At 32.7% G+C, this 23,100-nt stretch overlaps 4 protein-coding genes across 7 annotated transcripts; 1 reads left to right on the top strand and 3 right to left on the bottom strand.

Moving 5' to 3' along the window:
- Window positions 1-5,456: 5,456 nt before the first annotated feature.
- LOC101203955 (DEAD-box ATP-dependent RNA helicase 20) lies at window positions 5,457-10,043 on the bottom strand. Of its 4 annotated transcripts, XR_969446.2 has the most exons (12): window positions 9,820-10,042; window positions 9,146-9,717; window positions 8,876-9,055; window positions 8,610-8,771; window positions 8,372-8,526; window positions 7,982-8,074; window positions 7,781-7,866; window positions 7,457-7,683; window positions 6,565-6,693; window positions 6,386-6,466; window positions 6,014-6,241; window positions 5,918-5,937 (listed from the first exon to the last, which is right to left on the bottom strand). XR_969446.2 is itself a non-coding variant. In XM_004138044.3 (10 exons), exons 1-10 carry the CDS (start codon window positions 9,873-9,875, stop codon window positions 5,828-5,830), a joined length of 1,869 nt encoding a protein of 622 aa, XP_004138092.1. In that variant the 5' UTR covers window positions 9,876-10,042; the 3' UTR covers window positions 5,457-5,827. The 4 variants fall into 4 exon arrangements, 2 of the variants coding, with proteins under 2 accessions (XP_004138092.1, XP_031741645.1); XM_004138044.3 differs by lacking the exons at window positions 6,386-6,466; window positions 6,565-6,693 and having other exon boundaries at window positions 5,457-5,937; XR_004216816.1 differs by lacking the exons at window positions 5,918-5,937; window positions 6,014-6,241 and having other exon boundaries at window positions 6,383-6,466; window positions 6,565-7,042; window positions 9,820-10,043.
- Window positions 10,044-10,708: 665 nt separating this feature from the next.
- LOC101203711 (U-box domain-containing protein 52) lies at window positions 10,709-12,865 on the top strand. The gene is made up of 4 exons (XM_004138043.3): window positions 10,709-11,182; window positions 11,797-11,915; window positions 12,298-12,416; window positions 12,500-12,865. Exons 1-4 carry the CDS (start codon window positions 10,918-10,920, stop codon window positions 12,714-12,716), a joined length of 720 nt encoding a protein of 239 aa, XP_004138091.1. The 5' UTR covers window positions 10,709-10,917; the 3' UTR covers window positions 12,717-12,865.
- A 302-nt stretch (window positions 12,866-13,167) lies between these two features.
- On the bottom strand, window positions 13,168-15,854 carry LOC101203461 (L-type lectin-domain containing receptor kinase S.1). Its single transcript, XM_004138042.3, has one exon. The coding sequence runs from the start codon at window positions 15,585-15,587 to the stop codon at window positions 13,611-13,613; it is 1,977 nt and encodes a 658-aa protein (XP_004138090.2). The 5' UTR covers window positions 15,588-15,854; the 3' UTR covers window positions 13,168-13,610.
- A 546-nt stretch (window positions 15,855-16,400) lies between these two features.
- LOC101203222 (cytochrome P450 71A22) lies at window positions 16,401-18,444 on the bottom strand. Its single transcript, XM_004138041.3, has 2 exons — window positions 17,420-18,444; window positions 16,401-17,185 (listed from the first exon to the last, which is right to left on the bottom strand). Exons 1-2 carry the CDS (start codon window positions 18,344-18,346, stop codon window positions 16,583-16,585), a joined length of 1,530 nt encoding a protein of 509 aa, XP_004138089.1. The 5' UTR covers window positions 18,347-18,444; the 3' UTR covers window positions 16,401-16,582.
- Window positions 18,445-23,100: the final 4,656 nt, after the last annotated feature.

Below are 23,100 nucleotides of genomic sequence, written 5' to 3'. Positions count from 1 at the left end.
CTTCGATCTAGTCGATCAGTTCAAGTTTTCGATCTATCATGTTCACCTTAATAGTATAATCTCCATAAATGTTTTAAGATTAAATTTAAGGGATTTTTTTCCTAAGTAAAAAAAAAAAATATTTACACTCCTATAAAAAAAATCATTCAAATACAAAATTTATTACATGTGATTTTTTTATGAAGTAGATACATTTTTAAATATAGCAAAACGAATCAAAATATTTTTAAAAAATATATCAATTTTTCATATTCTATAATAATAGTGATTTTAATATGGTGTTAAAATAAAGAACAGAATTTAAAATTTTACTATATTTCATGTACACGTGTGTATATATATATAATGAGAAATTGAGAGTCCCATTAGATATCCAACTTTGATAGTGATGAGTTTGCATATTAAATTAGAAAGGTGAGTCATCTCCACTACCCACCAACCTATATCACCACAAATGCTCTCTTCAAATGTAATATATACACTAATAATGATTTTATATTTCTTATTTAATTAAATTATTTTGTTGACTCATCTAAGTGTTGAACAACACTTGAACTTCAACTAATTAATCATTAATTAACTTAATTATACTATGTAATTAATACTAACACTATCTCAATGCCTATGTCTATGTACTTTCATATGTAAATTATATAATATTTCTAATCATATTAAACTTCTTTTGTACTTTTCTACTTTCCAAAATATCTCTTCCAAAGTAACTTTCCCACTTTATACTTTAATAATATTTCCTATTAATACAAATTAATAAGTTAATTAAGTCTATTCATTATCATGACTGCTCTCACTTTTTACCTAACACTACAAAATTAATTATCTTTACAACCACAAATTACACGTAGGTTTAGATAATTAACAAGACTATTCATATTAGAGTTTGAAAGTTTGATTCTCCTTTTTCACAGTTGTTATACTAAAATATTACTACTCCGTTTGGTATTTATTTATTTATTTTTTAAAATTAAACTATATATTTCTTATTTTCTAAAAGCTACTTTTTGTTTATATTTTTTTCAAAAATAGAATAATTTGACAAACATTTATGCTATATGGAATAAAATCACTAAAAATATATTTTTTATATATACGTAAATATTTTAATTATCTTTTATTTATTTAGTTTTCAAATTTTAACTTTTTTTTTTTTAATAACAACATAGAAATTAAAGGTTAAACTAATGGTTATAGACTTATCATATCTATCTCAACTTCGAAATTGTGTAGTGGGTATTTAATTATTTTTATTTTTGGTGAAAAGCAGGATGTCATTTCAAGAGCAATAAGTAAAACAAAATAATGATATATATATATGATAATGATCATAATGGACTAGATGGCCTCCAAATGGCCAAATTATTTAGAGTAGGAAGCTCCAAATTGGTGGGGAAGATCTTTTATTTCTTATTTTTCTTTTGTCATGATTAAATTATAGATGTAATTATATATATATATATATATATATATATATATATATATATATATATATATATATATATATATATATATATATATATATATTACTAAAATTAAAGTGAACAAGAACATGTAGTCCAAATCCCCAAGTGGTGCTGATTATAACAAAATTTGTATTATTTGCATTTAATATATATTGGTATTTAATTATATAGCCACCAAGCCCACTTAATCCCTAATTAAAAATTAATCAAATAATTAAACAAAGACAACACTCCCTCGAAAGAGGAAAGCTTATATATGCATTTCACATATCATTAATCTAATCTCCCAACTTGCTTACATTCTTCTTATTATTTTTTCTTTATTATAAAGAAAACAAAATTATTTTGTTTTAATTTTTAAATTACGAATGTGGAAATGAGACCAATGTTCACTCGTATATTTTGTTTTGATTTATATATGTATTTGACATTAACCAAAGGAAATACTCGAGAATTATTTTGAAGTCAATGAATTTGTTTGTGAAAAAAGAGCTAGAGGAAAGACCAGTTAATATACAACAGAAAACAAATAATTAATCCAAACTAAAAAATCAGTTAATATAATGCATTTTTTAGTGGATTTAGGAGGTTTTTTGCAAAAATAACAAAAAATATTATGATAATAGTCATGTCATAAAATTTTCCAAATTTACAAAAGTAGCAAATTTAAAAGTGATGATCTTTCGATAGCTTTATGATTATCGTCTGATATCACTAATTTTTCCGTTTTCACAATATGCAAAAAATTGGTGTTATGAGTTGTTTTTTCTAAATGTTTTTGTCATTTGATATAATTTCCCTTTAAGAAATACGTATTAAACATGTTTCTTAATAATTTTCAAATATTCAAATCTCAAACCCCTTAGTCGATATATCATACATACTTTATATCGATCAAATCGTTCATCTTTCTCGACTTTTTAATGTACCCTAAAAACACGAGAATGAAAAGTTATCATGCAATATACAAATTTAGTAGTTGAAAATGAGGTGCACTATATACAATATACAATATATATATATATATATATATATATATATCATGTGGAGCATTGACACATACCTTTTTATGGCCCTTATCTCTAGTTTCTATATATATCTATGTTATGTTGAGTATACGCAATGAATCATTGGAAAACTTAGCACTAATTTAAGAATTTTGCTGTCATAATTTTATAAAGTGATTGAGCTCTCAATTATCCATTAAAAAAAATTGTATATATATATTTTTTCTTGGGGACATTAATAATTTATAAAGTAAAGTTTTGGATATTTTAATCCAAATCTAACATATATATATATATATATAGATAGATCTGGAAGCCTCTGTTTTGGTGTTTAGTGGGGGAGAGGTTTGAGTGTTAAATGAAGGGTGGCCCACAGTTTTGAGGTCTAATATTGTAAAAGGAAAAAGAAAAAGAGAAATGGTCATATTTTAAATTTTAAAATATATTGTTTATTTAAAATATTCTTAAAGTGTTTTTTTAATTTTTTTAATTTTTTTAATATGGCTATATGATGTCTAAAATTAGAAAAAAAGAGATACTATAGAAGTTTTTTTTTTTTTTTTTTTTAGAATTAAAAAATAAAAGCATTCTAAAATTTGATGGACTAAATATGGTATTTTTAAGAAAAATGGTGGAGGGATGATAATAATAATTAAAAGCTTATAGATAATTTGGGTTTTTACTTTTGTTTATTTTTTTAATCCTATATAATTACTTTCATGCCATGAAATAGGAGTGAGCATGAAAGATCGAAAAACCAAGCCAACCAAACAAACAAAAGTCAGTCGGTCAAAAAACGAGAGAAATCGATTGAAATTGGTTTAAAAAAGTTTCAAATCAAGAATTTTTAAAATTATCTTTAAGTGTTAAATTGACCTGATCGACTGACTGACACTTATTCATCGATGTCAAAGTTGGTTTGACACTTTACTAAACCAACTATGGTTGGTTTGGGGTTAGTTTTGTAAAAAAAAAAAAAAAACAACAACTTCGACCGACCACGATCACTCCTACCATAAAATGTATTAGATAAATATGTTTTGAAATTTTTGACAAAACTTAATAAAAGTTAGTTAAAATCATTCAAATGGTTAAAAGTACATAAGCTAAAACAGAACGAGTCTAGAAACCACAAGAACAACCATTAGATGTCGAATAGCATTCTTTGCTTCATCCACGACGACAACGAGATTTACGTAGTTTTAGTACTTGAATGCAATTAGGGTTAAAACATGTGACACAAATATGATTTCCAATTTTGTAGGGCAGTAAAATCTTTGATAAAAAAGAAAAAGAAAAGCCAATTGATTCAATTATTGAGTGGGGCTCTTGTGCTTTGTAGAGGGCACTGTCCTAACAAAGTGTGATGTTATGTCCCTTTCCATTACAAGTACCTTTCCTTTTCTCATTTCATATTTCCATAATTCTTTCATATCATAACCCTTCTCCACGATACACCATCATCTTTCGTTCCCAATTAAAATATCGATGTCGATATCGATATCGATATCTCAATTATACAGCCATATCGATCAAAAACATCGATAACGACAGGATATTTCGAAAAAATATTCATGTTAAACCAAATAACGCAAACACTTATAAAAGATGTTAAAAGTATCATTGGATTTACGGGTATATTGATATATCGTAGATATGAAAATGAACGGTTTACCTAAAGTTGAAATAGTCGTTACAAAGTAGCAAGGGAATAGATATATAGATTGGAGTTGAAACAATATTTTAGATGTTGGAGAGCTCTATTGAGTGTAACATACCAAATTATGTATTTGGTTTTAGGGATAGTGATAAGATACCTAAATAGTGGGTTAGGTATTTATTTAATTTTAGGAAATAGTATTTAATTGGATTTCTATAATAAAAATAAATATGTTTTATTAAGAATTTATTTAATTTGATAGATTAGTTTTTAAGGAAAAATCAATAAATGAATTTATTGCATAGTTAAGCCTAGCAATTTCTACTTGGAAATTAAAACAAGAAATTAATTTCCATTCATTGTTTCAAAATAAATCACGTTTCCTTTGAAGAAAATCTAAACAAAAATTTATTACTCTATGCTTAAATATACAAAATACCAAAAGAAACTTTAAGTATTCAATTTTTCAATCTACGTATTTTAATGATAATATAAAAGATTAAAATGCACAAATCATTAAAGTCATTATGGCATTTATCATGCAAGCCTTTCACCATATGCTATTGCTTTAAAATTTTAAATTAGAAAAATGTCATGCAATAAAAAAAGTAACATTACAACCTTACGTTTTTATCATTACAACATTATGATTACGAGTCATCTCTGAAATTGATAGAAAACATAACAATAACTTTCCTTTTCAATAAAAATTAATCAAATGATTTTAAAAAATAGAATTACATTAAAACTCTTGAATTGAATAAACACTTCAAAAGTTGGTTGAGATAAAAAATAAATATAATATGTTATTTGCTATAGCTTGGAAAGAAATTAATAAATCCCGTAACAAATAATAAAAAATATAATAAAAAAAATATTTTTAAAAATAACAAAATAAATTAAAATAAAAAATTAATTTTATTATATGTAATAAATATTTATTGCGAGAGTAGCAAATTCGATTAGTGATTTGTTTGTTATTATAGTCTAAATCGAATTTGTTTGTTATTATAGTTTTGCGTTATCTTCACTCCAATCCTTCCTTAATTTAGTTTCTACGTCAAACCATACAAGAAAAACAAGGACAAATTTGTAATTTAACTTGATAAATGCAATAGTTTTCAAACAATAACTTTTGAAATATCATTGGCTAAGTGAGTAGTAATAATGAATAAGTCCGTGAAGAAACAAGAAATATCATCAAGCTCATCCATCCTCACCCACCCATCACCATTATCACTTGAATCAAACGTTACCTTAAGCTTAATCAAAATCAAATCACGAACTTCGATCAACAGCAACAACTACTACTATAAATCAAATCGAAAAGTAAATCGACAATCACATTTCTTTCTTTCAACACTCCCAACCAAATCATGCTTATGCGTTCGTCATCAAGTACACTTCATACTAAATATCCAGGATTCAAATGTCAGTCATCATCACCTCCACCAACCCTACAACCACCAAACCTAATCCTAACATTGTCAGCAATGTCACTGCAAGAATTCTGGTTTTATGTACAGATAGATATACACCCACATGTCCATTTTTCGTGCCAAACAACACCTTGAGTTGCTATTCTATAAATAAGTCAACTATATTACTTAATAAAAATGGTCCACGTTTAAAAAAAAACATCACTTATCTAGCATATCCTCTCCCTTTTGAGTTGACCGGAACTAGCGTGGTCTGGTCGTCAAACCAAGAGGGATCGCATTTGATCCCGAAACCATTGTTCGATTACCAAACCCACCTCTGTGTCCTTGGGAGCGAAATTTAGCACCAGAACCTAACACACAAGAAACAATAATGTTCAAATTGTAATCATCCACTTCTGACTTAGTGTGGATTACGAGAAAAGTTACCTCCAAAGCCACTAGATGAGGCTAAAGCAGACAACGCAGGGGTGACAATCTGCCCTGCTTCTCGCAGTATCTTTATAAGATCTCTAGCGTGTTTTGCATTCTCATGAGTAAAGAATGTGAATGCAGTTCCCTTTGCACCAGCACGACCCGTTCGGCCTATCCTGTGGACGTAGTCCTCGAGGCTTGATGGGAAATCAAAGTTGATCACACATTTTATATCTTTCACATCTACAAAAGATGGTGGACGTTAGATAAAATAAGACATGCAATATGGGAGCATGGATAAAACTGCAAAAAACCTTATCCCTGCACTCTTAAGATCTGATGACCAAAAGTACGATAACACATTCATTACTACATAAATGTGCCCACCTTAACTTTGCAGGGATAAGTAGCAGCTGTCACCACGACGACTTCCATACCAACAATGCAATAATGAATGAGTCAACCAGGCTGCAAAAACAACCAGCTCCTTAATTGTGGATGGGTACCAACTGAATACTTGGATAACTATAGAGGACCAAAATATGTTAAATAACTATCTCAGGCACCTCAATGAAATGATCTTTTTAAGTAACATCAAAGTCTCTGCTTCCTCGTTATCCTTTTACCGACCCATTGATACAGAGGATTTACAAATCTTTGAATACATAGAGAATAGGATTTCCCTCCCCTTTAACCTGGAAAAGAACATCATTGAAAAACCTCAAAATAGCATCATCTTTGCGTTCATATGACATTCATGCCATGACTTGCTAATGTACTTGCAGCCAGTAAAAAAAGGGGGTAGGGTCTGTTTCCTTTAAACCAAACCTTCTTCCTTCACCATAAGACACCACCACTACCCCAGAGGATGCAAAAAGAAAAGCCCAAAAGAAACTAAACCTATGTCACAGTGCGGGGAATCAAAAGGATCTCATTAGTCCAAAGAAAGAAACCAAAAGCATATGCAGTTTCAAATAGGAGACGAAACCAAGCAGTCTCACATTAACAATCATCATGCTGCACATTGCACGATAGAACTTTCCTCTGCACCCAAGCCACAAATTATATTCAGGAACTGGACAGCAGCTGGCCGACTCATTAGAATTTGAAAATGAACACGCAAGGCCTCGTTTGATAAACATTTTGTTTTTGGTTCTTGAAAAGTAAGCTTCTAAACACTACTTCCATCTATAAGTTTCAATATTTTGCTATCCATTTTCTAACAATGTTTCCAAAAACCAAGTCAAATTTTGAAGAAATTTTTGTTTCTTAAATCTTGTTTTTGTTTTTGGAAGTTTACAAAGAATCCAAATGTATGTATTTTATGAAAGATGAAAACGATACCAAGAAAATTGGAGGAATCAAGTATAAAGTTTAAAAATAGAAAACTAAAAACGAATTTGTTATCAAACGGGGCCTAGATTAAAACCTAAAACACCTGACATGTAGTAATCCTACCAAGCCCTCTTGCAGCCACATCCGTGGCTGTCATTATTGGGTTTCTCCCACTCTTAAATTCTGACAAAACCAAGTCCCTTTCAGCCTGCTTTTTGTCACCGTGAATGGATAGAGCTGGCCATCCATCCATTCTCAATTGCCTCGTTACTTTATCACAGCCCTTTTTTGTTTCCACAAAAATCAGAATACGACTACCATCCATTACTTCTCCGAGCAATTTTATTAACCTGCATGAGAAAAATATGATAAATGTAAAAATAGGAAGAGAATCTCCCTGGTTGGTTGTTCACGTATTTTGTGGAATGTCGCAAACTTTTAACAAACCTTCTATATTTCTCAGCCTCTGGCAAAACTTCAACAACTTGGTTTATAGACTGGTTAGCTTTAAGATCTGGGGAACCAATAATGACCTGATGTATCACATCACAGCATTTAATTGTCATTATCTGTTTCTATAACATTAACAACTACAGGGGATATGGAAGCAGAGTGATAATTGACACAAAGGGGTTTTTTCAATATAACCTTATATGCATTACGCAAAAATTGTCTAGCCAATTTCTCAACCTCCCTTGGCCATGTGGCACTCCAATATAATGTCTGCCTATCCGGTCGGATCTGTAAAGAGAAAAATGCTCTTAGACAGAATTGATAATCGAGTACTACATGATAATAAATAGGATATTCTTCTAAAGAGCTCTTAAGAGAACGTTTTTCAATTCCACATTCAGAATAATTTGAGAACTGAACACTGCCTCATAATAAATGGAAAATTTTCCACAAGTACCATCAAAACTGTAAAGTTTGTCAAGCGCTCCCAACTAGAGCCATAAATAACAGTAATTGTAAGTCTCCACATGCAATTCCATTATCTATCAATTTAAAGGGGAAGGAAGTGGTGGTGGAATATCATACTTGGCTAACGATTGTCCTTATTTGAGGCTCAAATCCCATGTCCAGCATTCTATCTGCTTCATCTAAAACAAGGTAAGTCACTCGCCGCAAGTTTGTGTGGCCAGCTTCCAGCATATCTATGAGCCGACCAGGTGTAGCAATAACAATCTCAACACCTGAGAGACACAATGAAGTTGCTAAATTCTTGCAAGTAACCAACAACAAACAGAGTAAAAAACATTTCATTGAGCACAATTACCATTTTTGAGATCACGAATTTGAGGCCCTTTTGGAGCCCCACCATAAACGCAAGTACTTCTAATATTAGCATGCAGTCCGAATTTAGTAGCCTCTTGCTGAATTTGAACAGCTAATTCTCTAGTGGGTGCTAACACCAACACAATGGGACCTTCACCACGCGCTGGATGAATGTAGATGGAGAACAAATTATCACAATGTTAATGGTCGAAAGAAGAGTGGCAACAAAAAGAAACTAAGGCTGAAAATCTGTAATACAACACTGACATAAACGAGGCTGGGCACTAATGTGTATTACAGCTGGCAGTAGATAGGCAAGAGTCTTCCCAGAGCCAGTTTCAGCAATGCCAACCAAATCTCTTCCTTTCAAGGCCATCGGCCATCCTTGAGCCTGAATTGGAGTTGGCTCAACAAATCCCAATTTCGCAATTACATCAAGGCAGTAAGCTAACAAAGGAAATAAAGAAACAATCAACAAGTTTCTTGAACACTGGAACATAATACAATCTCATTCAATTCATGGAATATTTAAAATACCAGGAAAATTCGCCTCCTGAAAACTCCTAATCGGTCTCGGGACATCGTATCCTTCCACCCTAATATCACGTCTCTCTCTATAAATCTTAACTTCAGACTCCGTCATTGCACGCACAGAAGGACACTCAGTGTAGAAATTCTTTTCAAAAGGCACCAAATTGCCAAAATTCTGACTCGGAAGGACAATGTTATCCAAATCCCCTCTTGAAGAACCACCACCACCTCGTCCACCCCCTCTTCCGCCACCACGGCCATCAAATCCCGTCCCTCCACCACGTCCACCTCCAAAACCAATACTCCCACCAATTCTTCTCCCACCCCTCTCCGCATCAAACGTCCTCCTGCCACCACCGCTGCTACCGAAACCACCACCACCACCCCGGCCAATATTAAACGATCCTGCAGGAGGCTGAAATCGAGGGAGGCCATTGACGCCTCCAGCATTAGGTAAAGCACCTCCACCACCTCTTTCACGACCATAGTATGGAGCTGGAGGAGGTTGGTAGCCTTTATACAAGGATTCACGCCCTGCTATTGGCGGTGGCGCAGCAGGCTGAAAACCCACTAGGTCACTGGGGATTTAAGATCAAAAGACACCCAGAAAAAGGAGAGAGATCATAAGCACCATAGGGAAATCAAGAAAAAGAAAAATAAATTCAAAATACAAACATTACCTTCGACGGTCGCGGTAGGAATTAGGATCGGCGTATCTATGGTCATAAGGATTCATAACTGTGTATACGTAATGGGATTTGGAAAGTAGAAGAAACGAAGTACACTACTTCAATGGTGGAATTGAAAACGGACGACACCTGACCGGTAGTCGGCTTCAGAGTTTCTGACTATTCCGGTTCGAGTTATTCAAGATCCACAGCGCGAAGACGAAGAAGAAGGGTTCATATTTAGAGATGAGAACAAATTGAAATGAAACTATTCGGTCGGTTTGAATGATTATGGGCTTCAAGGCCCAATACGAATGGGTCAGGGCCTTAAGGTTCGAACTTCGAATTGGCTGATATCCAAAATTCAGGCCCATTTGTTCAATTGAATTTTATAGGTTTTCTTATAATAAAATATTTAAATAGATGGAAGGAATTATTAGATTGAAGTTTTTTATGAAGAGAAGTTGGAAAAGACTTTGCAAACTTTTGGAAGAATCATTATTGGCAGCATGTGCCACCCCTACAATCATATATATTCCATATTGGCCCCATGATAAGGATGGAATGTTAAAAAGATGAATTGGTTTAAGCTATTTTGATACGTACCTACTTCTAAATTCTTCTTCTTGCTTTCAATCTCTCGTTCTTCAAAATTATTGTAGTATTTTTTGTTATAATAGTATGTGTTTAGAGTTGTAACTATTTTCGTGAAGTGGAAGGAAAATGAAAGTGATTAAAAAGTCATCATAGGTATGTTAAGATATTTGTCAAACTTTTCAGTTTGAGAGAAGCAAATTCAGAAGAAATTCTTTGGTTTTTTCACCTCCTTTGTTTGACTTAACCAAAGACACAAAGAAAGAAAAAGAAAAGCAAATGTTGACATAACAATGTGTATGGCAGGCCCATGATAACAAGAGAGAATCTATCTATCCTCTCTTTTTTCCTCTCTTTTCCTTTGTGGTTATGGAAGCAAGAATGTCTTTTCCTTTGTATACTTCCAACCCACTAAAAACACATTCTTGTCATTTTCGTTCTCATATCAATTCTCATTGTTCTTTGTGACCAAAAGAGATAGAGAGATAGAGAGAGAGAGAGAGAAAGCTAAGAAATATGGAAGAAGAGTTTCAAGGGAGAGCAACAGAGTTACAACTGCAATGCTACAGTGCAAGGATTATGTCCCCAGAGATTGTCGAGATTGGAGACGAAAGTAAGACGATTATCAGTAGCAGAGACGGCGGTGCAACCGATGTTTACGTTGCCGTCGGTAAAGATGATATAGATGTGCTTAAATGGGCCCTTGATCATGCTGTCTCACCTGGTTGTTGTGTCTTTCTTCTCCATGTTTTTCCTCCTCTCACCTACATCCCAACACCAGGTACATCAAGATTTCTGTTTTCCCTTTTCTTCCATCAAAAAATTCTTCCAAGTTGTTTTTCTCGCATAATCTGCCTGTTAAGAAATCAACGATTAGAGATAAACGTAAGTAACAGAGAATCGATAAATAGATTTACATGATTCATTAACTGTTGTAGCTATGTCCAAGGAATAGAGAGAATTTACATGGTGCACTCCTTTAAATTCTAAGGCCAAAATCATAAATAACATAAGTAGGATGTTTCAATACTACCGATAAAGGATGGTTGATGCAAATGGGCCATAGGGTAATGTATATATTTTGTTCCTATTTACTCTTTTGATGATTTGTGTTCCTTCTAAAAAGTCAAACTCAAGAATAATAGATTGTAAAGATAAATTATTCTTTATCTGACAGAAGAAAACTAAACTAGAAAATCTGCTGCCAGTGGTGATCCTCTCCCCATGTGATGGAACAAAAGATTAAGTTTGTGAAAGGAAAATTTTCTTCGAACACACAAGAAAAATATATGATCAAGAGAATGTTAGCATATTCATTGGGATGAAATTCATCTATGTTCATGAACTATTGTAAAAATTGCAGCATTTTTACCTGCAAATTCATTTTGATTTCAGTTGGAAGATTAGCAAGAAGCCAATTGAGCCAAGAACAGTTGAGAGTGTATATCAATGAAGAAAACAACAGAAGGAGAAATCTACTGCAAAAGTACATCCGCTTATGCACTGATGCCAAGGTGAGACACTAAACACGACACGAACATAATGACATGTCGTTTCTTTTAAAATTTAGGACACAGTCACGACAATGACACAATTTTTAAAATATCATTTTTATAACCGTTGAAAATTCAAAGTAGATGGTACGATGCATTTAATTTATATGGTTGAAAAAGTAGTTTGATGTATTTCACAACCAAATTTTTTTATTGTTGTTATATACGTCTTCTCTTTGTTAGTTTAATCAAGAAGATTCTACGTATGTCTAACACATGGGTTGCACCAACAAATATCGCAGTGTCCATGTGTCAACATGAATTCATTAGTCAACTAGATTGTTCGGAACTTTTAAAACACGTCGAAACCTTAGTCTTTGTGTTTGAAATTCTGATGTATCAGGTGACAGTGGACACATTGCTTCTAGAGAGCAACACAACAGCCAAAGCAATCCTTCAACTAATTCCAGTGCTCAATATCACTAATTTGGTCATAGGGACCAAAAAGCCACTTTCCTCAAAGTTTGGAGCTTTCATTTTTTCAATTCATCTTTTGGGGTTTCTTTTCTTCAAATACCCATCTGATTAATGCAATTTCTTGATAGGCTACTGGGAAAAAGAATGACCAAAGGAGAGTTTGTGAAAAAGAATGCACCAGAATATTGTGAGGTTACTGTTGTTTATGAAGGGAAGAAAGTGAATGAGTGTCAACAGGAAATGGGGTTGCTTCCTTCTTCTAAAGACTCTGGTCTTCGACAGCAGCGGTCTGGGAAGAACTTGTTCGAGTGCGTTTGCTTGTCGAGTAAATCGAGTTGCGATTAATGGGTTGTGTTCTGTTAAGGCAATGAAGAACACAACAAAGAAGAGGATCACCAATTTTACTTAATTTTTGGTTTTGTTTGTATAAATCAATTGACATTGTGATGAAGAAGGCTAAAAAGAAATCCCAAATGAGGTAGCTTTAAGTGAAAGATTCCTGTGTAATTTAATACTCCCATACCATTCCCCCCTTCTCCTTTTGAGAGAAATTCTTTAGTAAAAACGAATCTGTCTCTTTACAAACTAATGGCTTTTCATATAGGGAACAAACTTTCTTAACTAAAGAAGAAAAAACAAAGAAACAGCTAGCAGTGCAAAGTAACAAGGTCAATAAAACTTAACAATGGTTACACCACCAAGCCCCTGAGTAGTGGAAAAGGTTAGATCTCATATCTACTTCCGTGCCGCCTCAGCTATCTTTTCATCGAGATTGTTTTAAGATGACAAAGATTGAAGAAGAAGATCATGAAATGTAATTCCAAACTCAAAATGTACAGAGAAAGAACATGAAATTTATTTTATGAATGGTATCTCTTATACAAACTCATTCTAAACACAAGAAACTTTGATAGTTCAAAACAATGTATGGTTGTAATTCGCTGGGATTGAACAGAGATATTCTCCAACATCGAACACAAAGCGAAGGGATCAAAAACCAGCAAGATCAGCTGTGAATCGGAGACGATGAATGTGTCTATACATGAAGGAAGGCTCTTGAGCACTTACAAAATCAATTCATAAGCTTCAAATTTGTCTCTTTCGCATCAATATCAAAATCTTTCCATTTGTAGAAATAGTAAAATCTTCCATCTTCTAACCTTTCTTTGCAAAGATTCAATAGATGATGGATATAATTGTGGCAGTCTCCGTGAATAAAGACGACTTCATTTTATGCAATCAAATATCAACATTTCGAGTGTCGTCAACCATGCCACCGGCCAATCCTGATAAAAGCTCAACCGACTCCGCTGATGGCTGTTCTCCGATCAAAACTGCCACCACCTCTCTCATTGTAGGCCGGCGTTCAGGGTTCGGATGACAACAAGCTAAACCAAGCTTTAACATCAATTCAATCTCTTCAGTCTCATACTCTTCTCTGATTCTCGAGTCTGCCGCCGCAATCAACCGGCCGGCAGAGTAAAGATCTCTCACCCAATCAATAAGCACCATTTCTTCTTCCTCCGCTGCCAACTCAATCGGCCGTCGCCCACACACAACTTCAAGAACCACAACCCCAAAACTATAAACATCGCTAGCCGCTGTTGGAGTAGCCACCGTCGCAATCTCTGGCGCCAAATACCCCAAAGTCCCAACAATTCGAGTGGTGTTCGGAGTTTCGCCGTGTTGGTATAACTTCGCCAGCCCAAAATCGCCGACTCTGCCTCTCATTTCTGAATCTAACAACACGTTGCTCGATTTTATGTCTCTGTGAATCACCACCTGATCCCAACCATGATGGAGATAGTTCAAACCTTCCGCAACGTCGCCGAGTACACGGCGTCGCTGCTTCCAGCTGAGTAACGTTGTGGGCTTGTCAAATATCCACCGATTAAGACTTCCATTCGGCATATAATCATAAACCAACATTAATTCATTTTTTTTTCGACACCATCCTCGCATTTGAACTAGATTCTTATGTTGAAGCCTACCCATACTTGAGATTTCTGCCATGAATTCCTTTAACCCCTGTTTTGAATCGTGATTTACACATTTAACGGCGATTTCCGTGTGGTTTGGTAAAGTTCCTTTGAATACCCTTCCAAATCCGCCGGATCCCAACAGATTTTCTTCGGAAAATTTATCAGTAGCTTGTGAAAGCTCCTCGTTGGAGAATCTATGAGGCCAATATTCAAGTTCCCAATCCTCAATTTCTTCGTCTTCTTCTTTTGCTCTGTTCTTTCGCCAGTACCAAAAAAATCCAAACCCAGAAACTATGATCACAAACAGAACACAGCCAATTACAATACCGGCAACCGATCCTGGCGACAAAGGAGATGGTGGTGATTCTCTCATAAACACAGGGAAATTTGTGGTGTTAATGTCTCTAGCAACCCCAGTGTCACTAAAACTCCAAGCTAAAATCCTTTGCGCCTCAACCCATTTTGTCTTCGATGCTGAAAATCCCACAAACATTTCAGTCGATACATAATTTGCAATTAAAGGATCTCTAAAACTCAAAGTGGGTATCGAAGGACGAGGAATTCCAATTGGGGCGATTGTGACATTAATTTCGAAATTTGCTCCATCGAATTCGATCCAAGCGCGAAGGTTTTGCCCATTTCTCATCTGAATCGGAATAAATTGCCCATTGGAACCAAAATACCCAGCGCCGTGTATTTTACTCGACAACACACTGTTCAAATCGATTCCGATGTGACTATCATCTGGGTCGTTGAACTCCGTGTTTCGGCCAGTGTCGAATTCGACGGCGAGAAGTGGAGCAACGACGTGGGTTGTTGAATTAGTAAAGAGACCAAAGTATTGGCCGGCGATGACACCGGGAGGGGAAGTAGAATTGGAAAGAACGAAGGCCAAACCGAAGCCTGGACTAGTAGCGTCTTCCAGCAAGATCGAGAACACAAAAGAAGTTGAAAAGGAAGAAATCTTTGAGAAATTCGAAGTGGGTTTCATAGTTAGCTTCGTGTGATAGAAAACACGACCGATTGAATTCTGGTTTGAGTCGTTGTTGAGGCGGATTACAGGGGAATCGAACCTGGCGTCGCTAATGAGAATGAAATCAGTGCCATTCGATTCGTTTGAGAAGGAATTGAAGAAGAAATCGACTGCATAAGAAGAAAAGAAGAAGAGAAAGAAGATACAAAGCTGAAGTAGAAGTAGAAGTAAGGGAGGACGGCGTCGACGTCGTGGTTCCATATCTGCAACGGGTCGCCGGGGATGTGAAATCTCAGTAGAATTAGGGGCTGATGGGATCAGTAAAGAAAATGGAAGATTTGGAGGTGGAGAAAAGGTTGATCATATCATCATATAATGTGAAGAGATCTTTTAAGAAGACGCGGTTTGTTGATTTTCTCGGCGTTGAATTGTATCGCCGCCGCAAGAAGCTTTTATTATCTTCTTCTGTTTTCAAAGTCTTACTAAGTCCGATCAACTATTAATCCTTTATCCACAACTGAAATTGTAATTAATTTTTATTTAATAGTTTTTCTTACTAATAATTGACAAACTTTTCGTATTATATCTTAAAGAAATTCACACTATTTGAATTATTGGAATTTGCATGATTTGATTTACTCTCTCCTCTCATCCTCCACAAATTAAGTTGACTATTAAATAGTGTGTGAAGATAGAAGAAAGATTTATTAGACTTCAAGTTCATCACTATTATTCAAAGTTTTTTTTGTCCTATATGCTTTATAAAAGTTGTAATATGTTGATCCAAATTAATTTTCAGTTTAATGTTTAATTTCAATTTAAAAGTTGTAATATGAGAGATTGAAAATTCAAACTCACTCATCAAAAATATTGAGTCTAAGTTGGTTGGGGGAGATAAGGAGAGGTTCAGTTGGTGTCGGTTTGGAAAAAGTTCAAACAGAACATTTTTTTTAGGTCTAAACCTATTATTCTCTTTTGTGGTCAGATCGATTTAAATATTTACCAAATAGTTTGTTTGATCAAAAAACAAATTTCAACCCACGGATGCTTTTCACCCCTACTACAATTTGTTAATAACTCATAAACTGGTTCGATCAATATAATAACATTCTCGTACATATTCACTATCTAACATTTTTATCCAAATATAAAAACTATATTTTTTTTATTATAAACCATAGAAAAATACACTATAACTTTCTTTAAACCATAAAATAAAACTTACGATTGAACTAAAAGTATAGTTTTGTGTTCCTCTAACAAGGAATTGCTGTAGCCACAAGTGGAAACTTTCTATGAATGGATAACCCAAAGGCTCCTGTCATGTCCAAATCCTCCCCATTAGGCAAAATCCATTCAAACTTATGCACCAAATTTGCTAAAGTTATCTCACTAACCATAGCTGCAAACATAATTCCAGGACATCCTCTTCTTCCTGCACCAAATGGGATCAACTCAAAATCTTGACCTTTGAAATCTATCGAACTGTTCATGAATCTTTCTGGTTGAAATTTCTCTGCTTCTTCCCATACTTTTGGGTCTCTCCCGATTGTCCATGCATTGATCATAACTCGAGTTCCAGGTTTGATATCGTACCCTCCTAATTTTACTGGTTTGATTGATTCTCTTGGGACAAGAAGAGGGATGGGTGTGTGTAGTCGTAATGTTTCTTTGAATACTGCCTTAAGATATACCATCTTGTTTAGATCATCCTCATTTACATAGCTTCCTTTGTGTTCACCTTTTATTTCTCTGATTTCATTCTTCAGTTTCTTCATGACTTCTGGGTGTTTCAATAGTTCTGACATTGCCCATTCCAATACTGTGTAAGTTGTGTCTGTTCCTGCTGCAAACATGTCCTGTAAACCATAATCAAATAAGAAGTTTGCTCATTTGAGCTTGATGGGTTACGTTACTCTCTCAACTGCCAAAAGTGAGAAAGCGAGGAGTAGTTCATACAAAGGAGTCAAACAAAAAAACCGAAAAACGAATCAATCCATGAGTTTAATTTGACTATCAGAGCTAAACCGAATTGATGGTATGTATATACATGTCTTGTTAAATGGGTAGAAAGGAAACAAACATTTTCTTACCAAGATTAGAGCTTTGATGCTCTCCATCTCAAGGGGGAAACCAATGGAGTTTTCTCTCTGTATCCAAAGCAAAACATCAACCAAATCCTTCTGCTCATCAAAATTCCTCATCTCTTTGTTTTCTGGATTCATATGATCTTCAATCACTCTGTCAAAGAACTCATCCAACTCTTTCGCTATTCTGTTTGCTTTACCATCCAACCCAGAAATCCAATCGATCCAACCCAACCAAGGAATGAAATCTCGTACACTAAAACTCCCCAATAATTCCCCAAATTTCTTTAACAAACTCATGAACTTCACTCCATCTTCTCCCACTCTGTATTTCCTCCCTAAACCCACTCTGCAAACCACATCGTTCGTCAACCCAGACAAAATCTCAGTCAAATTCACCCCAACTGGGTTCTGCTCAATCTTCTCAATCATCAATTTAACCTCTTCTTCTCTTACACAACGAAAGGATTGAACCCTTTTGTTGCTCAACATATGAAGAACGCAAACGCTTTTCATCTGTCGCCAGTACTCCCCGTAAGGGGAAGCGGCGACGTCTCTGGAACCGTAGAGAAGTTTGTCGCTAATGCTTGATTTGGGTCTGTTTGCAAAGATGAGATCGTGGGTTTTCATGATATCGCGAGCGAGTTCGGAGGAAGAAACGACGAGGGTGGGAACAGAGCCGAGGCGGAGGAGAAATAAAGGACCATGGAGACGAGCGTAGTTTTGGAGAGTGAGATGGGGAAGGGAGCCGAGACTGAGAAGATGGCCGAAGATTGGAATCTTTGCTGGTGGAGATGGAGGTGAAGATTGTGAAGAGGAGAGAAGGCGTTTCTGGAGGAGGAAGATGAGGAGGAGGATGAAAGCAGTGAAGGAAATTGAATATAGTGAGAGTTGAAGAGAAGGAGGAAGAAGATGAAGAAGAAAAGTGTTCATATTTCTTTTGGTTTTTGTTGAACAAAGACTTGCATGAACTTATAACAACGAAGGGTGCACTGTAAGAGTGATTCCCATCACAAATTTGTAAAACTAACGTTATCTTTTGGTGATCAAATCTCCACCTCGAAATGAAAAGGTGAGGCTATATAATCATTAGTTACTATAAACTGATATTACTCCTATATCTTCAGAGTTTCTTCAATTGATAGTATAAAGATTACGTGACATTCACTACTTCCATTTAATAATGAAAAATTGCATATATACCATTTTGACAATAAGATATAATAATTATAACACATTGTTTTAAAATTTTGCAAAAATTCTATCTTAAATTTGATATTATTCTTAAACTACCTTTCAATAATTTATTTTTCTTCCTCTTTTTTAATGTTCTGCTAAAACTTTTCAAGACCCTAATTATTTGTTTATTTTTATACTAGAAAAATTATTTATTCTTTCGGTCTTAATCTTAATTTTAAAATATAAATAGTACAGTAACTGTAATATGAAATATAATATAATGGTTGTTGATCGGAGTAATTTAATTTCATTTGTGATTTTTTTTTTTTACTTTATTCGATGTGTATTTTGAGTTAAATTTGATTACAAATGATTTTGTTTTATTTTTTTACATTAATTTTTTTGTTTTACTTTGTCTCAGTTTCGTATGCCAGTATTGTGATATACTTATATTATATGTATTAGTTAGTTAATATACTTACTACGTGATTTTCATTTTTTCAAATTTTATGCACTTCATTGGAGTATTATTAAGTATATAAATGATGTAACTCAGTATTATCATTATGAAGTATATGAATCGGGTTTACAAGTATATATCAATAGTATATCAAGTGTATATGTAGGACTTCAAGATATCAAGTGTATAAGTGAATAATACTAAATGTATATGCAGTGTATCATGTGTATCAAACATATATTAGTATGTTTCGGTATCGAGTGTATCAAAGAGTATCAGGTGCATCAAAAGTATCAATTAAATGTATTGGGTGTATCAAGGGATGTATTAGGTGTATTAGACGTGTATAATGTGTATCAAACATATATTAGTAACAATGACATTTGTGACATTTTACCTCTTGATTTGTGGGTTGGACTTCATTTTTGCCATTTTTGTAAATAATAAAATGTGTGTGCTATGAACTTAATTATTATAACTTATTTTACCATTTTTGCAAGTGTCCATTTAATAATTATAGTTTTAAAAGTTTTCTTTCACTTTCAAAATGTATAGAAATTTTTTTTTTTCTTCAAAAAGTATAAAAATTTGACAAACTATTCACACGATCAAAACTATTCGTAAACATTATGTGTAAAGACTTATAGGTTGGAGAGATTTGACAAATTTTACTTAATAATTTCAATATTTTGCTACATTGTCCCCTTTTAAAAATTAAGTATAGTTTAGGGATAACTGCAAATATAGAAATTATATTCAAAATAATTAACTATATAACAATATTTTAAAAAAATATAAATATAACAAAATCTGTCCGAGTCTATAATGTTACGAGTATAACTAATAAACTATGTTACAAATATTTGTCTATAATTCATAAGCCATAAGAGTCTATAAACGATAGAAGTCTACCACGGATACAATTTGCTATATTTGTAATTTTTTTTAAATCTTTACTATATACCTAATTACCCTAAAATTGCCATCCATTATAACTATCCTATAGTTTATCTCAATTTCTAAGCGGTTTGCATTTTTTGAAGAACAATATTTGAATTGTTGACCAAATTTAAAAGGAAAATATAAAATTTAAACTATTTTTTTTTTAATTTTCAAAAATTGGGTTAGTTTTTGAAAACATGGGAAAGAAGTAGATAATAATAAAACAAGAAATTTAGAGATAGAGTGAGTGTTTATATGTATACTTAATTTTGAAAATAAAAAACCAAAATGCAAGCATCCTACTTATTTGATTTTAGGGAATTTTTTTTACCTTCCTTAAGACGTGTACAAATTTAAGAGGCAAGTAAAATATTTATAGATTTTTATTTTAAAGAAATTAAAAACAAAAATACCAAATTATTATCGAAAGAGATTTTAAATTATATAAAAATTGATGTGAATATTAATAACATTATCATATATTCATAGCTTATTCTTCTAATGATATTATAAATTTGAATCTTAATATATATATATATATATTATAAATGTAGATTTGGTATATAAAGTTTATACTATTTTTTAATTCAATGAGACTTTGAAGTAAAAGAGTTGTATTTATATAGGAAAATGACAAAATAATATAAACATTAAATGGTTTTCTATAATCATATTGAAAAGATGGAGTAAGATTACAAAAAAGGACAACTAGTATTAAACAAAAATGTCACAATCGCTTAATTTTTTGAAATATGGACGTCCGTAGAAATATCGTAGTTTTAATTCTATGAAAATGTTGATAAAATGTCGATTTATATTAATTTTTATGAAAAATATTTAAAAAAATTAAAAAACTAAAATTAATGTAGCCAATAAACATTTTAGTATTCTTCAAACAAGTAGACGTAATTAAATATTATAATATTAAAATATATGATTAATATATTTTTTATTAAAAAAACTTTAATGTAATCTTTTGATATTTATGTAAACAAAAAATATTTTGATCTTTTAAAATTAATATTCAAGCTTGTTGAATCGGAATGTATATTATCCATCGTCAAAGACGAAGAAAATCACATCTTTGTTTTATGGAGTTAAACCGATGATAAATGATTGTCGTTTACTAAATTGACTTTAGCCTATTTTGTGACGGTTTGATCAAAAAATCAACTGTGACCGGTCAATATTCATCTAACAATTTCATTTTTTAAAAAAAGATACAAGGATGTATATCGTTAAAACTAGTTTTTTTTTTCTAAGATCAACTAAACCATATAACAAAATTTGAATAATTTTTAAAAGTAATGTAAAGTTTGAAACATATGTAAAAAATAGATTAGTTGCAAAACTATTTTTAAAACTAGGTGAATTAAGTTGAACAATTTTAAAGTTACTGCACGTATGTTTCAAATTTTAAATGCACAAAATTCAACAAAACCATATATTTTAGAAAAACACTTTCATACAAAATGCAAAACAACGAGAGAAAAAATCCAAAGAGGAAGTGGACAATTTGGGGGAAAAAATCTCAAAATCTCTTTTGACTTCGTCTAAAGTAGTTTTTGAAATAAAATCTATTATTTCCCATTTCCCATTTCCCATTCCCAAAATCGTTAATGTTTGTGTCATTAATTAGCATTATTATAACAAATTGTCTATTCAAAATAAATACAAAAATACAAATTATCAACTAAACTATTTACACTTTAATTATCTAACATTTTTCGACACACATATATATATATATCATTCCTTCAAAATTTGATTACTTTCAATTTTGTTCAGATTTTTGAAGAAATTTAATTCGTGGACTTGAACTTGAATGTTGATGTTGTGTCTTTGTTGATTTAATGCGATGCAGTTCAATCTATAGAATTTGTTCATCTGATTCTCTCTTGACTTGATGCTTACGTTTGATTTGGAGGAAGCAGAGCACGTGTTCTTGCCGTTGGAGTCTTAAGAAAGTTTATATGCTTTAATCTTTGAGGGTGGTCGACTTCAAAAGTTAGGAGAATTCTCTCTAGACCTTTTGGAGTAAAAAAAAAAATAATTCCTCTATTTATAGAGTTTACTTGTGGGCTTATGGACTTAAACCTGGTTGGTCCATGGACCAGACACATGGGCTAAACCATATGAATTTAGGTTATATTTAGTGTTTGAGCTCAATTTAAGCTTATTTTTTGGTTTAATTGAATTTAGCCGAAGTAAATAATATTTAATTAAACAAAATGATTAACTTAATCCCACGATTAAAATGAAAACATATGCCATTATTAGAATGATCAATTTATGTTTTTCAAATTTTTAATTTGAGGCACATGTCAATTTTAATTAGTCTCAAATTTAATTATTTATATTTTTCATCATTAACTTAGTAAATGATGTGGCAATTTGTTATTGGTCTCAAAATTTATTATTTAACATTCTGATTTTTTTATTTTTTTATTAATTAATTATTATATTGTTCTAACATATTATATTAGATAACCTTAACCAACTGCTTGCTTAGAAAATGAAAAAAAATCCAACCTAACTCAACTCACGAACCAAATACAAAATAATTATAGTAAGATGGATTGTATATGCACTATTGAAATAATATTGTCAACTTTCCCCCGGTAATAATAAGGTGTAATATTATTTTGATTTATGCGTCTAAGAGATTCTTCAATTTATTTTAGTTTAATGTGTGTATATATTTTGATTACGTCTTTAAGAACCAAAAAAAAGGTGGTGATGTTTTTATGTTAGAAACGTAGGCCCAAAAATTGTTGATCTTGTAGCAGTTGAATAACAAACAAAAAGTACTTCACACAATTTCTCTAATTTTCACTTATCCAATAACTTTTTCTAAGAATTTATAATAAGAATAAGTTATGATTTTAAAAAAATATGATTGGAACTAAAATGTTCACTAATCAATGGGCTTGAAGTCCAAAGGGTTAGCCCAAGCCCAATACATACCAAATCCAAGCATGACCCAGTCCAAGTCGTCTAAGAATAAATAGCACGGAGAGTCTGTGCTGCCGGAGGAGGGTATTGGAAAGGAAGGGTTTAGGATAGTTATGGAGCAGAAAACGACACCGCATCGTTAAGGAGCGAT

This window comes from Cucumis sativus, chromosome 1 (genome assembly GCF_000004075.3).
Source record: "Cucumis sativus cultivar 9930 chromosome 1, Cucumber_9930_V3, whole genome shotgun sequence".
Lineage (NCBI taxonomy): Eukaryota > Viridiplantae > Streptophyta > Magnoliopsida > Cucurbitales > Cucurbitaceae > Cucumis > Cucumis sativus.
Note: the sequence above shows the minus strand (reverse complement) of the source record. Positions and strands in the feature narration are given on the sequence as shown.